At 41.7% G+C, this 13690-nt stretch overlaps 5 protein-coding genes across 5 annotated transcripts; 3 read left to right on the top strand and 2 right to left on the bottom strand.

The window, feature by feature from the left end:
* Positions 1-2920: 2920 nt before the first annotated feature.
* FSST1_007981 (uncharacterized protein) lies at positions 2921-3348 on the top strand (the record flags this gene model as incomplete). Its single annotated transcript, XM_083224819.1, has 2 exons — positions 2921-3047; positions 3113-3348. The coding sequence occupies 2 exons, from the start codon at positions 2921-2923 to the stop codon at positions 3346-3348; spliced, it is 363 nt and encodes a 120-aa protein (XP_083083942.1).
* A 1204-nt stretch (positions 3349-4552) lies between these two features.
* Positions 4553-6457, top strand: FSST1_007982 (uncharacterized protein; the record flags this gene model as incomplete). The annotated part of the gene is made up of 4 exons (XM_083224820.1): positions 4553-4640; positions 4699-5399; positions 5442-5819; positions 5864-6457. The coding sequence occupies 4 exons, from the start codon at positions 4553-4555 to the stop codon at positions 6455-6457; spliced, it is 1761 nt and encodes a 586-aa protein (XP_083083943.1).
* A 1111-nt stretch (positions 6458-7568) lies between these two features.
* Positions 7569-8557, top strand: FSST1_007983 (aquaporin-like protein; the record flags this gene model as incomplete). Its single annotated transcript, XM_083224822.1, has 3 exons — positions 7569-7940; positions 7994-8297; positions 8355-8557. 3 exons carry the CDS (start codon positions 7569-7571, stop codon positions 8555-8557), a joined length of 879 nt encoding a protein of 292 aa, XP_083083944.1.
* Positions 8558-9058: 501 nt separating this feature from the next.
* On the bottom strand, positions 9059-11003 carry FSST1_007984 (glycosyltransferase domain-containing protein; the record flags this gene model as incomplete). Its single annotated transcript, XM_083224823.1, has 2 exons — positions 9059-10741; positions 10791-11003. 2 exons carry the CDS (start codon positions 11001-11003, stop codon positions 9059-9061), a joined length of 1896 nt encoding a protein of 631 aa, XP_083083945.1.
* Positions 11004-12506: 1503 nt separating this feature from the next.
* Positions 12507-13402, bottom strand: FSST1_007985 (SRR1 family protein; the record flags this gene model as incomplete). Its single annotated transcript, XM_083224824.1, has 2 exons — positions 12507-13309; positions 13363-13402. The coding sequence occupies 2 exons, from the start codon at positions 13400-13402 to the stop codon at positions 12507-12509; spliced, it is 843 nt and encodes a 280-aa protein (XP_083083946.1).
* Positions 13403-13690: the final 288 nt, after the last annotated feature.

Consider the following 13690-nt stretch of genomic DNA (forward strand, 5'->3'; position numbering starts at 1 on the left):
TAGCTAATTTAAGGCTAGTTTTCTACTTATAAGGGTTATATACTTAAATAGAAGTATTTATATAATATTTTCTAGTTAAGACTTTACTTAAGTATTTAATTAAATAGGTAAATTACTATTCTTATAATTTTAAGCTATAATATTACTAAGAGGTTATTATTTATTTTTAAAAGCCTTACTTTTTCTTTTATTATCCCCTTAAGATATTTATTAAAGCTATTTTATTATTAAATATATAATATACTCTTATTAATCTATATACCCTTTTATATAAACTAGCTTTTATTTAAATTACCCTTTTAAAGCTTATTATCTATTTTAATAACTTAAATTATTAAGTTATATATTATTTAAAGTATTTATATAAAGTTCTTAAGTATTAATAGTAGATTTGTATTATATTAATTAATAAAGTAATAGTCTTAATAATAACCTATTTCTTTATAGGTTTAAATACCTAAGGATATATAATTATTTATTCTAGTTAAGAAGTTATAAAAGTTAAAGGAGAATCTTTCTCTAGGTTTTAAGCTATATTTATATAATTTATAATACTCTTAATATTTTATCTTTGCCTTTTTATATATATTATATTTAATAGTTATTAGTCTTTTTATTTTTATTTTAAAGGTATAATTAATAAGATATTTAAGGCTTTATAGCCTTAAATAACTTAGTTTATAATATTAAATAAATATAAAAGTATAATTTAGCTTTTATATAGTCTATAAGTTATATTAATAATACTTTATATAAAAAGTAACTTAATATATATTCTTAAGATTATATTTAATAATATATTAATTAAATTTCTAGCTTAATTTATATAAAGCTTACCTATTTATATATTAAATTATATTTTAATTATTTTATTAATCCTATTAATAGCTAAATTACTTTAATTTATAAAGAAATACTAAGTTAATATTTATCTTTAAATAATAAGAAATACATTTTAAAGTAATAATTTAAGGCTTTCTTTATATATTTTAAACTTTAATAATTACTATTTTAATACCTTTAATTAATAGCTATTTTAATCCTATAAAGACTTCTTTTTTTTATATTATATTCTTTAACTTAGTAAATTAATTAATTATATTAAAGATATAAATAATAGTATTAAAGTCTAAGATTATAAAATTCCTTAAAAGGTATTTACTATTTATTATAAGGAAAATAACTATTTCTTTAAAAACTATAATTAATCTTATTAATAATTATTTTAATTTTTTTATTTCCTTAATAGCTTTTTATTATAGCCTTTTAAAAAGATTTTATATTTCCTTTTTACTTTTAAGTCTTTTATTAAATAAATCTTATTATCTTTTTAATATTTAAATTCTTTTTAATATATTTCTAAGGAAAGCTACCTAATAGGATTATTTATTAAGGTTTAAGTAATTCCTTTTATATAAAATATATTTATTTTATAACTTAATAGATTATTAAGGCTTTTTTATAAAACCTTTTTATAATTATATTATAATTAATTTACTTTATTTTCTTTTTTATAAAGGCAAGGCTTAAAAAGTAAATTTAAAGCTTCTTTTTATTATATACTTTATAGTTAGCCTTTTAACTTTCTTTTTATTATTTTAAATCTCTTATTTAAATAAAGCTAAGAATATAAAAAATATATAAATTTCTACTTTAATTTTATTCTTATTTTAGCTTTATTTTACTTATAGAAAAAGCTTAAAGTAAAGGTTTAATATATATTAAAGGTCTTTAAACTATATATTTAAGTATTAAGCTTTTATTATTCCTTTAAGCTTTTTAATCCTAATAGCCTTTTCTTATATAATAATTTAATTTTCTTAGTTAATTTAAGCTTATTATAATATTTTTAGCGCTTTAAAATAGCTATTCTAGGCTTATTTATACTATATAGCTTTATTAATACTATATATAGCTTTTAAGTTTTTAAAAAAAAAGGAGATATTATTATACTCTATAGAATTATTTATAGCTAAGGAATAAGTTTCTATATAATATAAATATACCTTTTTAATTAGCTAATTAAATATATTATAAATTTTATTTATTTCTTTATTATATTAATTAAAGTTACTTTAATAGATTATTATTTTAACCTTATAGGTTTTTTTATTATCTTTTATAAGGTTATTAAAAAAAGATATAATTCTTTTTACTCTTTTACCTTATAAATTACTAGATTAAAATACTTTAATTATTAATTATATTAATTTAAGGATTTATAAGACTTTAAATTAGCTTAAATTACTTAACCTATATAAATAAAATACTCTTTTACTTAAAGTCTTTAAAATATATACTTATTTAAAAAAATCCTAATTATTTAAGCTATTAAAGAGATAATTCTTATTAGTATTATAAGATATTTTATTATATATTAATTTAATTAATTAAGCTATTAATTATTAATTAAAGGCTTATTTCTTAATAATTATAATTATTTTAAAGAAATATAACTTTAAAACTTTTAATTATTAAACTATTATATAGAAAATTAATATATATATTAACTATATTATATTTAAATTAATATATAACTATATAATTTCTCTATTTTCTAAGTAAATAAAATATATTAACCTTAATTAAGTCTATTTAATCTTATATAACTCTATTATTAGTAAAAGGCTATTCTTTATATTAAAATCAGGCTTATATTTGCCTATTACAGGGTAGCTATATTTTAACAGTTCAGGATAACATTCCTACACTCACTGAAATCTGGTTTAAAGCATTTACTGACCCGGAAATACAACGCATTTGGCCTGATACTCCCGCCGTCCGCAAATGGTAGACCGACGCCAACCACCACGATCTCCTTCATAAACCGTTTCAACACTACATTAAAGTCGTCGACCCGGAAACCCGCGACGTCACGGGTGAACCACGTATAGCCGCTTTCGCCAAGTGGGATACTTCGATGCCACAAGAGCGGGGTCGTCGATATCCGCCGTGGACTGAGGACCAACCTGACCAAATCTGCGACGAGTTCATTGCCAAGGAAGAGCGAGAGAGACTGCGAGTCATGGGCAATGAAAGACATTACTGTAAGTAGTAATGGTTGACTGCCTACGTAGCTGTCTGGGTCTCGGCCTCAGCTAATTCGCGTTAGACCTTGATACCCTCGTCACTCACCCAGACTACCAGCGGCGTGGGGCAGGTTCTTTGCTTATGAGATGGGGCTGTAATCTGGCGGATAGGGATGAGGTTGCAGCGTATGTGGATGCTAGCAAGTCGGGTTCTGCCTTATATCAACGATTTGGGTTCACGGACCAGAGCCTACCGAACTCTGGAGACGTTGCTTCAATGGCGAGACCACGAGGCGGTATCCAGGACAGGGCTCTTTGAAAAGGAATTGGATTAGTCTAGAACTCGTGTCACGCCATTACCTGAACCCTACGCCTGGTGGGCTGACCTCTGGACGACGCCACTTAGAGCTCAGCTAAATGACGGTGTAACAGGGAAGAGACGCCGTTTATGACGAGTGACAGTTGTTGAGCTAGTGGTTAGAAACAACGACGTCACAGGCCAATCAAACACGCTAATGTAATTTATTTCCTCTCTTGAAGCTGAAAGCTGAAGCACTCCTGATGAACCATGACGTGACTGTCGAAAGGGCAACTCGACATGTCAGCGTCGCTGGACTATTTTTGTAACAATCATTGAATCTCGCATGAGGCCAGTGCCTAGCAGAATACATAGAAGGAATGATTAGTCCCACGGCTGTCCACGAGGAACGATACAGATACCTGAAGACGGTTTCAGGGGACAGAGCAAAGCGGGAGATGGTCTTGAAAGGGCTAGTAAAACTTGGCCTATCCTTGATCTAGAGTCTTGGACAACAAAAGCCTGCATGTGTCTATCGTCAGTTGACCTGCACATGTTGTCAATTAGTGGTCGGCCCGAATGAAGACGATCTGAGCTTGAACTCAAAATCGTAGCCGCACGTGAACTCCAGACTCAAACAAACTTCAACAAGAAAAATCCTATTGCTTGAATCAAAAGACGAGAAAGGGTTCAAATACAATTTTGACATGTATACTCAGTGTCCGGGACAATGGTGTAGTGGTCGTCCCCCCATTGTCCTGAAGGCAAATCTGCACCAACTCCCGTGTGTTCGAACTTGCCATTATAAAATAAAAAAAAGACATAAATGTCAGAATAAAGTCTCATATAACTTGCCATATAATCTACCATATAATCTATCATATAATCTGCCATATATCTTCTGACATCTTTATTATTTTGTCATTTTAAACAACATAGTATGTTTTATTAATACTAGCACCTTGCGCTCCATTCATCTTTTTCACCGCCCTATCTAGTTCGCCCAGCATTGAACCCATTACCCATATTATTTCATTTTCATATTATTAACACCAGTATCTCAACCCCTTGTCAGAACAACGTTACTACCTAACCAATCACCCATGACATTGCTGACATCTACGCACCGGCTCTTTAATGATCCGCAACCGAGGTTACACTTCAGTCAGCAACTATCTAGTTCCCCTCCCGAGATGTATATCATGCGAATGTAATAATCTTCACCATGGTTAAAAGTTTACGGCATAATCATCTTCGCACCCAATGCGGTATCTGCTGCCAGGGCTTGTTGCCTGGTGATTTCGTCGCTCCTTGTGAGTCGTACTTGACATCGTGACCAAGGATGAACATTTGCTGATGTACCGAATACAGTGTTATGTGATGATCCTCATACTGGATCAAGAAGCTATCTGGGCCAGGCAGTATACCCGGATTATCCTCACACTAGTGTTGATCTTAACGATAGAATTTTCTGCTGGGCATCTAACTGCTACCAATGCGCCAAAACTCCCGAGGCAGTAGGACTGCATGTAATCTGTCTCGGTGTTTTCATGGAACACTGCAAAGTTGCCGATTCTATCGATAGACTATGGGCGACAGTAGGCCAAAAGAACTTGTGGAATGGCGCCCCAGGTCTTCAACTAGATCGAGAATCAGAGGTCGAGATGGATCTTGTTCGTCAGAAAGCCGAGTCCTATGGTGTCACCCTGCTGGCCCGGCTTCCCGCAGAACTCATCCACATGATATACAAATACAGCGAGGATGCGGTGTTTTGGCGCTGCATCTTAGCTCTGAGCCTGGCTCGGGAGTTATCTCAGTCGCAACGATGCATGACGATGCCGAGCTCTTCAGTTCCTTTGTGTAATGTTGTGGCATGGGCAAAGGGAGAATCGGCTGTTGTGGGCTCTTATGAACGTCCGCCTTACATACGACTCACTCTCGACTATCGAGGTATCCGCAAGATCGAACGGTTTCAAGAAAGACCGCCGTATGAACCAGCTTACTCAAACAAAGAAGCATTTATTCTTGCATGTGAAAGCGAGTTCAAGGATGTTGTTGCGATACGCGAGGTTGTGAAACCCTTATTTGGATGTTATTGGTCTAACTAGAGGTAGTTCAACGTCTTGCGGCTCCAGCTCCCTAGCCATATACGAGGTTTCCAGGTCTGGGATACTCCCAGTCCACCTCGGCTTGAAAACTGCGAGTTTTATGGCCGCGTGTCACAGTCGATGCAGCTTAAGACTATTGACTTGTGTGCTGTGAGTGGCCTCACATTCTTCTTCTCGCACAGCAAGCTTTACGCAGTTCATGCGCATACCCATAAGAGCCCACATGCAACTAGGACCTTTGAGCGTCTTTCCGATACACGACGGGCGAATGCTGTGTCAGTATACTTGCCGATTCCCAAAGGTGAAGAGATTACGGCCATTATTATCAGACTAAGAAGCTCGCTCGAAGGAGGACAATCTACAGCACAAAAACCATTCTTCTTGGTTAGTCCTCATCATCTCATTCTGGATACAATTAACAGTTATAGTTTCGAACCAAACTGGCTGGCGATATTGCCGTTGGCCCGTACCGTTCGGGGGCGCACAAAGATGTTGTCCTCGGCCAGTCCAGCCCCAAAGTGTTCGTTTATAGTTCTTCAGACGTCGGGCCAGCAACCGTATTTGGAACATACCCTCGGAGAGAACACGGCGACAGTATTTCTCCATCGTTTCCTCACCCCTGGTTCAGTAATCCACCTATCAATTATCATGCCAACATTTCCTCAGCGCCCTTGGAGAACGTAATTTGTGTGTGGGTTCGGGAGAACGAAAACCAGCATTGTCACGGGATGCTATTGGAATATTCCAACGGGGCCCAACGAGCGCTAGGGGACTACCGAGTTGGTAATTATCTTCCGGGCACGGATCGTGTGAAGAAGTATCTGAATCCATCGCGGATCTGTTATCGGGGGCCTCAAGATGGGGGTGCGGGAGCAGGACGACTCTCACATAATTTTGTTGTTAATGCGAGTGATCACCATGAACATGACCATGATACAGACGGCTGGATATGCAGCTCATTGAAAGGTGTGCTTGAATTCTGGTTTTCGAGGGAGCGATCTGTCATTCGGATACTTGAGTAGAATGGAAAAGTACACGATGTTCTGGAATTGTACTTGGCGCGGTAATCTGATTGTATATTGCTTTCTTGGCAATTCACCATGGTTGCATCTCGAAAGACAGACATGTAGTGTGACAACAAATGAGGTGGAAAAGCAATCGTGATACTCTGTTGTGCGGAGTGATAGGCGGTAGTAGTATGCGACGGCCCGAAATGATACCCGGTCAAGCTGAGGTCATAGGAGTCAATAAAGCAGCTAAGCAGCCACTTTCGTCCGCCCAGCCTTTCTTTCAGCGTATTGAAGCGTGCACATGTCAGCTCGTTCAGCACGGCACCAGTTACCGAGAACAGGCCCAATTGATCAGCAGCGCCAAGAGGTTTGCAAAATGACGATCGAGTGATACACATAGTCCGGGTCAGACGTGGTGAGCTTTACCTGAGCTTTATAGGGAATTACACGGTCGACAAACCCGGCTCGGTGCATGCATGGTCACAGCATGATTACACCTCCAACGAGCAATCGACCGATGGGCTGATTCAAACGGTTTAGTACGACTGGAGCTGTGCAACCACTTTTCCCCATTTGGAGTCGTGATCTTCATTCCCGGACGTCAGGTCCGGGCTAGCGTAACGCCAATCCAATGGATCGCTTTGACGTTTGACTTTAATTCAATAATTTGGGATCAAGATATCTGCCAAGACAAGGGGGGACTCTTCCTAATGTCATTGTGGAATTTGTTTGCGCCTCTAAAAAGTGCCCCAATTATTCACTGCAATTCTGACGTTTTCGATACGTTGCCGTCTCACAGAGGCCAGCTTGTGTGCGCGTCATACCCGCAGCCACTGAAAAGGACAATGGATTGAAAGAGTGATGTGATGAGCCGTTGCTTCGAGGGAGGGACAGGACATGACAGGACATTTATTCGACAGTCATGGTTGCGACGTCAGCCGTTGTGCATTCCTCCTCATCTTTCCCGGTTCACTCAAACTAAGGCAGCCCTCCCCTTACTTTACTTCTTGGTTTCCCTGTTTTCCACCTCCCACCAAATATCTTCTTCATCAGTTCGCTGTTTCCTTTCTGGGTACAGCGTATACGGAATTCAGCCAGTCATTTCATTCTCAAAGTTACAAGCATGGCAGACATCCACGGTATGAACGGTCACAGTGGCCACAGTGGCCACAATGGCCACGCAAAGGATCGCCGCAGCAACTCAGTGAATGGTCGAAATCGACTTTACGCCCACCAGGAAAAGCAAAGAACGTCTCACCTCAGCGACTTCGGTAAGCACATGGTAGCGGCATCTGGGGAATTTGTGGGCACATTTCTATTCTTGTATTTTGCCTATGCTGGAAACATTGTTGCCGTTCTGCAAGAGCCCATCCCAGGGCCAAATGGCACCTTGGCCAACAACACCGTCATGTATGTCGCCATGTCATACGGATTTTCTCTTTTGGTCAACGTTTGGGCTTTCTACCGAATAAGCGGTGGACTCTTTAACCCTGCCGTAAGTTTATATTTCTTGGATCAATCTGTTGAAAAGGCTAACACCGATACCAGGTCACATTTGGCCTCTGTCTCGCCAATCAACTACCATGGATGCGCGCACTATTTCTGTTTCCATCCCAGGTCATCGCTGCGATGTGTGCTGGAGGCCTGGTCAATGCCATGTTCCCTGGAAGCGCCTCTATTGCAAACACGACACTCGGTCCCAACACTTCAATTGCTCAAGGTGTCTTTCTTGAAATGTTCTTCACCGCCCAGTTGGTCTTCGTTGTCTTAATGCTTGCTGCTGAGAAGTCTCGCGACACCTTTCTGGCCCCTGTTGGCATTGGTCTGGCACTTTTCGTTGCACTTATCCCAGGTAAGCATCTCCAAAGCCCTTTGCCTCAGCAAGAAGACTAATTTATCCGTATTATAGGAGTCTTCGTGACCGGTGGATCGGCCAATCCTGTCCGATCATTTGGCTGTGCTGTCGGTTCTAGAGACTTCCCCGGCTACCATTGGATCTATTGGGTTGGACCCCTACTTGGCGCTGCGCTCGCTGCTGGTTACTTCCGGCTTGTCAAGTTGATGCACTACGAGGAAGCAAACCCAGGTCAAGATAGTCCAGTTGATGTCTGATCGGCAATACAAAAGGCTTTGTCAGATTTCTGATTGGAGTTTATGGTAATGCATAATTTGACTTGACCAAGGGGGGGATATGAAGTTGGTTGATAATTAACAACTGGTTACATGGCTGGTAATTGAGAGGAATATATGCATGGAACAGGAAGCCGGAGTTTTTTTTCGATTACCCATCAGAGAGAATTCAAGTAAACTAGAGTAGTGATACAACATGTTGGTATTCGTTGCGGGTAGTCAAGAAGTATCGGAGCTCGTGTTTTGTCGTGCTCAAGGGCAAGACAGCCACAAATGCGAGATTATCCGTTATCTACGATGTCTGTCCCAGGAAGAGTGACACGATTAGATCGCGACGAGATACGCAATGGCCCTAAAGGCATGACTATACCAGGATTACTTGGTGCAGTGTTTTAACAGTTTCCGACATGTAACATTAATTGATTATTTCTATTGCAAAACACCCATAAAGTCAAACCCAAATAACAGCCGTAAAATTAACGCTTATAGTTCCAATGGTCCCCTCTCATCCATAAATACCACATCCCACCAGTTCTGCTTTTCCTTCTTCGCCCAATTTGACGTGCAGATGGTGTCAAAGTCCGTCGTCACCATCTGTCTCTGGTTGTGCATGTATCTTCTGATCTCCTTATAAGCTTGGAGTCCCCAATACACAGCCTTACCCTCGGGAAGCTGCACCCGTCCAAGAGGCTGCTGTCTGCGCTGCTTGAGCTGAACCATGACGAGATCGCGCAGGTAAGGGAAGAACCACATGCGAGGCCACCACAAGACGCGACGACTCTTGAGGTTGTTGATATGCGCATTGTGATGGATGTTGACAGGGATAGCCGTGGTGAAGAAGTCGGCGTAGAAATTCATGTCGCCCCAGTCAAGGCCTTGTCGCTCTTCCTCGCTCAAAAGACGGGCGATAGGGTTCTTGGCGTTTCTAATTTCGTCAGGGACAGGACCAAGACGAGCAGGTTCAATCTCAAGCTCTTTGGATCGCTCAGCGATCTGAGTCTGGTTGTTGAGGTTGACAATATCACCGTCATCTTCTTCAAAGACGGTAGGAATGGAAATGGTTTGGTAGTAGTCAAGGCCGACGTGGTACTCAAACTGATCACGGACCATGATAGAGGCATTCTGGTGAAGATCGATCTGATCGCCGAGCTCACGTCTCCACGTGCGCCAGATCTCTTGCTCTGCCCAAATCTCACCAAAGAAACCCTGGTCACTGTAGAAGTGGTCTCCTTGAATAGCCTTACCAGCCACGTAACGCTCTTGTGCACGACGGAAGTATCGGCGCATGTCTCCAACAGGTCCGATAAAGGCTCCACTGTTGATGTACTTGGGACGAACATCGACCATGCGCATTTCAGGGTCCTTGTCTGTGTCGGGTCCATAAAGATCCTCACGAAGAGGGCTCTCGGGGAGGTCAGTGCAGTGGAGGTTTGTGCCAGACTTGGCTCGGGGCCAACACCTCTTTTGGGCCGACACCATGATGGTCTGCTTCATGGGCATCTCGGAGCTACCAGTCCATTCCTTCTGCAGGCGTGCATCGGCCTCGGCATTGAGGTCGTGGTAACGCTGGATCAGAACATCAGGAGGAAGCTGGAACCACGAGTCGGAACTGTCAGCCACCATGATAAGATCGTCCATACCCAGGTGATCTCTGTGGCCGGACTTGAGACGCACAGCCCAGTCAAGGTAGTCGAGAACACCTCCGATCTTGGCAAGATGGGAACCACTCTTGCCCCAGTTGATGATGACGGGCGTGGGGTATCCAAGGGCGATTGCTGTGACCATGGCTTTGCACAGGTTGACACCGGGAGCGTTGGCAGGGAGGAGGATGACAAGGCGACGGTTGGATACTGTTTTCGGCATTTTTGGAGGATGAGGCGAAACGGGAATAGCGGGGACCTCGACGGTATCGGGGACCTCAAGAACCTCAGGAACCCCAGGGACGTCGGGTGTGTCGACGTCGGGTGTGTCGACGTCGGGTGTGTCGACCTCGGGCGTGTCAAGCTCGGGCGTGTCCACCTCAGGCATGTCAGGGACAGCGTCAGCAACGGGCACTGAATCCTGGGGAACCTCCGAGACGACTTCGGAGGCAATTTGTGGGCTATGTTCTTGGCCTTCGGACATCTCAAAGACGTCGGCTGTTCCATCTGAAAGATATTGTCGACCCTGCAATTGAAAGTCAGTTGGGTCACTTCACCACCTTCAATTGACGTACCTCGAGCGCTGCAAGAGCTAGGAAAGTTGGGACCAGAAGAATAGCTGCGAGCACAAGCAAAAAACCCCGGGTTGACAATCGGAAACATCTTCTAGGCATGACCTGAGCTTTTGTCTCCGCCTTGTCCTTCACAATTGTCGTTGGCAGCTCCTGGTAGCCGGTGTTGTTAAACATCTGGCTCCACCAGCTGCCAGTTTCCTGATTGTTCGTCATGGTGGTAGAGAATGGAAGCAGATTAACCCGACAGGCAGATGGTACTCAATTGACCAGCTGAGACCCAGATCACTGCGATTTGGTGAGAAGGAGTGTTCAAAAGAATGAATGAGCTGACAGACAGGAAGACTGGAGGGGATAGCCAAGTGGTCCAGCTGCGAGGAGGATATACATATATCAGGGGATCATACGGGCGCTGAACCCCTAAAAACTGCATTAAAAAGGGATCCAAGCCACTGGAATTTTGACTCGCCCTTGCGCGGGGCATCTTGACCAGATTTGGACTTGGCAATTGGTTGCTTTTGTTGCTGTATCTCGTCTCCATACATATTGCCACAAGCTAGTGACAGTTAGAGTAACCTGATTGACATGAGGGCCAGAAGGAGAGGGAAATCGCTTTCTGTGCTGGACAGTGTTTGTTCCTGGGGCGTTCAGGGGTAGGAAAATACCAACAGACATTCCACTTGCATATTGACGCCACCTTGCATGGAGCTGAGAAGGTTACAAAATAACGTGTGCTCCGATGGATTGCGTCTCGATGCCAACCTGTCTTTTATTTTTAGTCGCAATGTCTGGAACAACGCTAATTGTCAATAGTTCAAGGCCGTTGTGGGGATATCGCCAGGGTTTGATGCGCTGGAACTGGCACATGGTGGCGCTTCAATGGTCGAGAATAACGAGACAATCAGAGTCTGTCAGTGGCTGATTGAGTCTAGGGATCCAGTGAAAATGGTCGTTAGTCGCTACGATAGCTTCAATTTCGTCTTGTCAGGGGAACATTTTACCAACAAGTCAACCTAGTAGTCAAACAGCCACGACGCCTATACGTCGATCGATCAGATATCGAGGCATTTTTCGAGAGATGATCAAAATTCTAAACAACTACTAAAATCCTCAAAGCCCCTTCCAAAGAAAACGCAAAGTCTGATGTGTTGGCACAAATGGTTGTGCTCAATATGTGTCGGCAGCGTGTTTTCGACAGGCTGGCTAATGCCACTAACAGGTTCACGTTCGGGGTTAGCTGCACTGCAGATCACTATGGATCAAATTCGATGCTTCTTTTTCCCTTTTCTTTTTCTCTCTCTACCAATTTCGCCCTACAACGAACACTGTGATGCGATGACAGATAACAAAGTCGATACAGCATGTACAGAGTACACATTGTACTTAAACCAACAATTGCTTTCTAGCTAATGTCAACCCCAATGTTCATCCCGAGCGAGCCATCGCTAGCACCTCTGGCCTTGTCGTGATCGCTACCAAGACAAGAAAAGACACGATTTTCAGCTGCCAAGGGGTTATACAAAAGCAACAACATCGGCTTTTATTGCTATGAGACATCGCTAATAAGACTTTCAGATAAGGCTAAATTGACACGCATTCATTCGCTCCCAGTTCAATGCCCTGCATTCCTGACCGCCCAGGTCATTCCGTCCCATGCAAGGAAGACGTTTTAATAGTCTCCCTTGCTGTAAGTACTGCAAGCTTTGTTCAGAGATAAAATTAAGCATATATCGGAATCGACGATTGCTCAAATTGCGATAACACCCTTGTCTTCTGTCTTGTATCCGCGTTTCGAGCATGTGTCGATTGTCTGAGGTACAATGCCAGAGGAAAGGGTCTGTCCAAGTCTGTCCAGAACCCTTCACCATTGACTGCGCGTCGGCGATAATTGCCGGCTCTTGTTGTACCTTGAATCAACCCCTCAACATCTTTTCTCTCCGAAGTTCGCTTGTCCCATTTCAATCTGAGCGCATTAAAGTCATCGCTTATCAACATGGGCACGTTGACTGGGACATCGGAAGTTTGTGATGAAGATAGCAATAATTTGTAGGTCTCAAGGGTGAGGAAAGGGCTGTAGACAAGGGTTTCTTGGTCCATCATTTGCCCGGCCTCACCCAGATCGGCAATTGATGGTGTTTTTAACACGGCGATTCCAAGGCTCTCCAGGAAAGTCTCATCAACTGCTGTGAATGTTGGGTCCTGGGCGTAGATCTGAAGAGCGTTCTTGGGAAGTGCGAGATGTGATGCAATGGCCATCAACATGACCAGCTGTTTGATGCGACGCTGTTGATCCTTAGCGTCAAGCAAACTCCCTAAACCCAGCGAAACAATCCTAGTTATGCGTGGTCGGTTCTTCGTCCGTAGCATATCTTGAATTGTCTCTGCTAGAGAAGATTGGTTGTAAAGGTCCATCGCATCTTGGTAGAGTATGGAAAGTTGTTGGATTTGTTTTCCGGACGATCCATTGCTTCTTCTTGAGCTCTGTGACTTTTTGCTGGGTGCGTGTTGGTGCTTATCCAGACCTGTATTTGTTAGTGGGTTGAGCGCTAGAATGTTCCAGTTTAGCGAGTCTTACCATCACTTTCAGTGATCTGCATCTTCTTTGAGTGTCGCATCTTGACTTGAGTGGCGTCTATATAATTGAGTTTCTTTGAGCGATGATGATGAGGTTCGCAATATAGTTTCTCGTGTCGGACTGGCGCTATTATACTTGACATCTGGGCATGATTCTCTAATATATATATCCATCATCCAGCATCCTGCTTATACCATACCATTCTTCGGTCCTATCGAGTGCTCTCGGTCTTCGGCTGTCAGCAAATGCCTTTGTAATCCGTCGTGTAACTAGTAGTTGTTCACTCAGAGTCAACCATGCAGGGTTGTTTGCATTGGGATTCTTGTTT

Source organism: Fusarium sambucinum, chromosome II (genome assembly GCF_050947815.1).
Source record: "Fusarium sambucinum isolate potato_lamoka chromosome II, whole genome shotgun sequence".
Classification (NCBI taxonomy): Eukaryota; Fungi; Ascomycota; class Sordariomycetes; order Hypocreales; family Nectriaceae; genus Fusarium; species Fusarium sambucinum.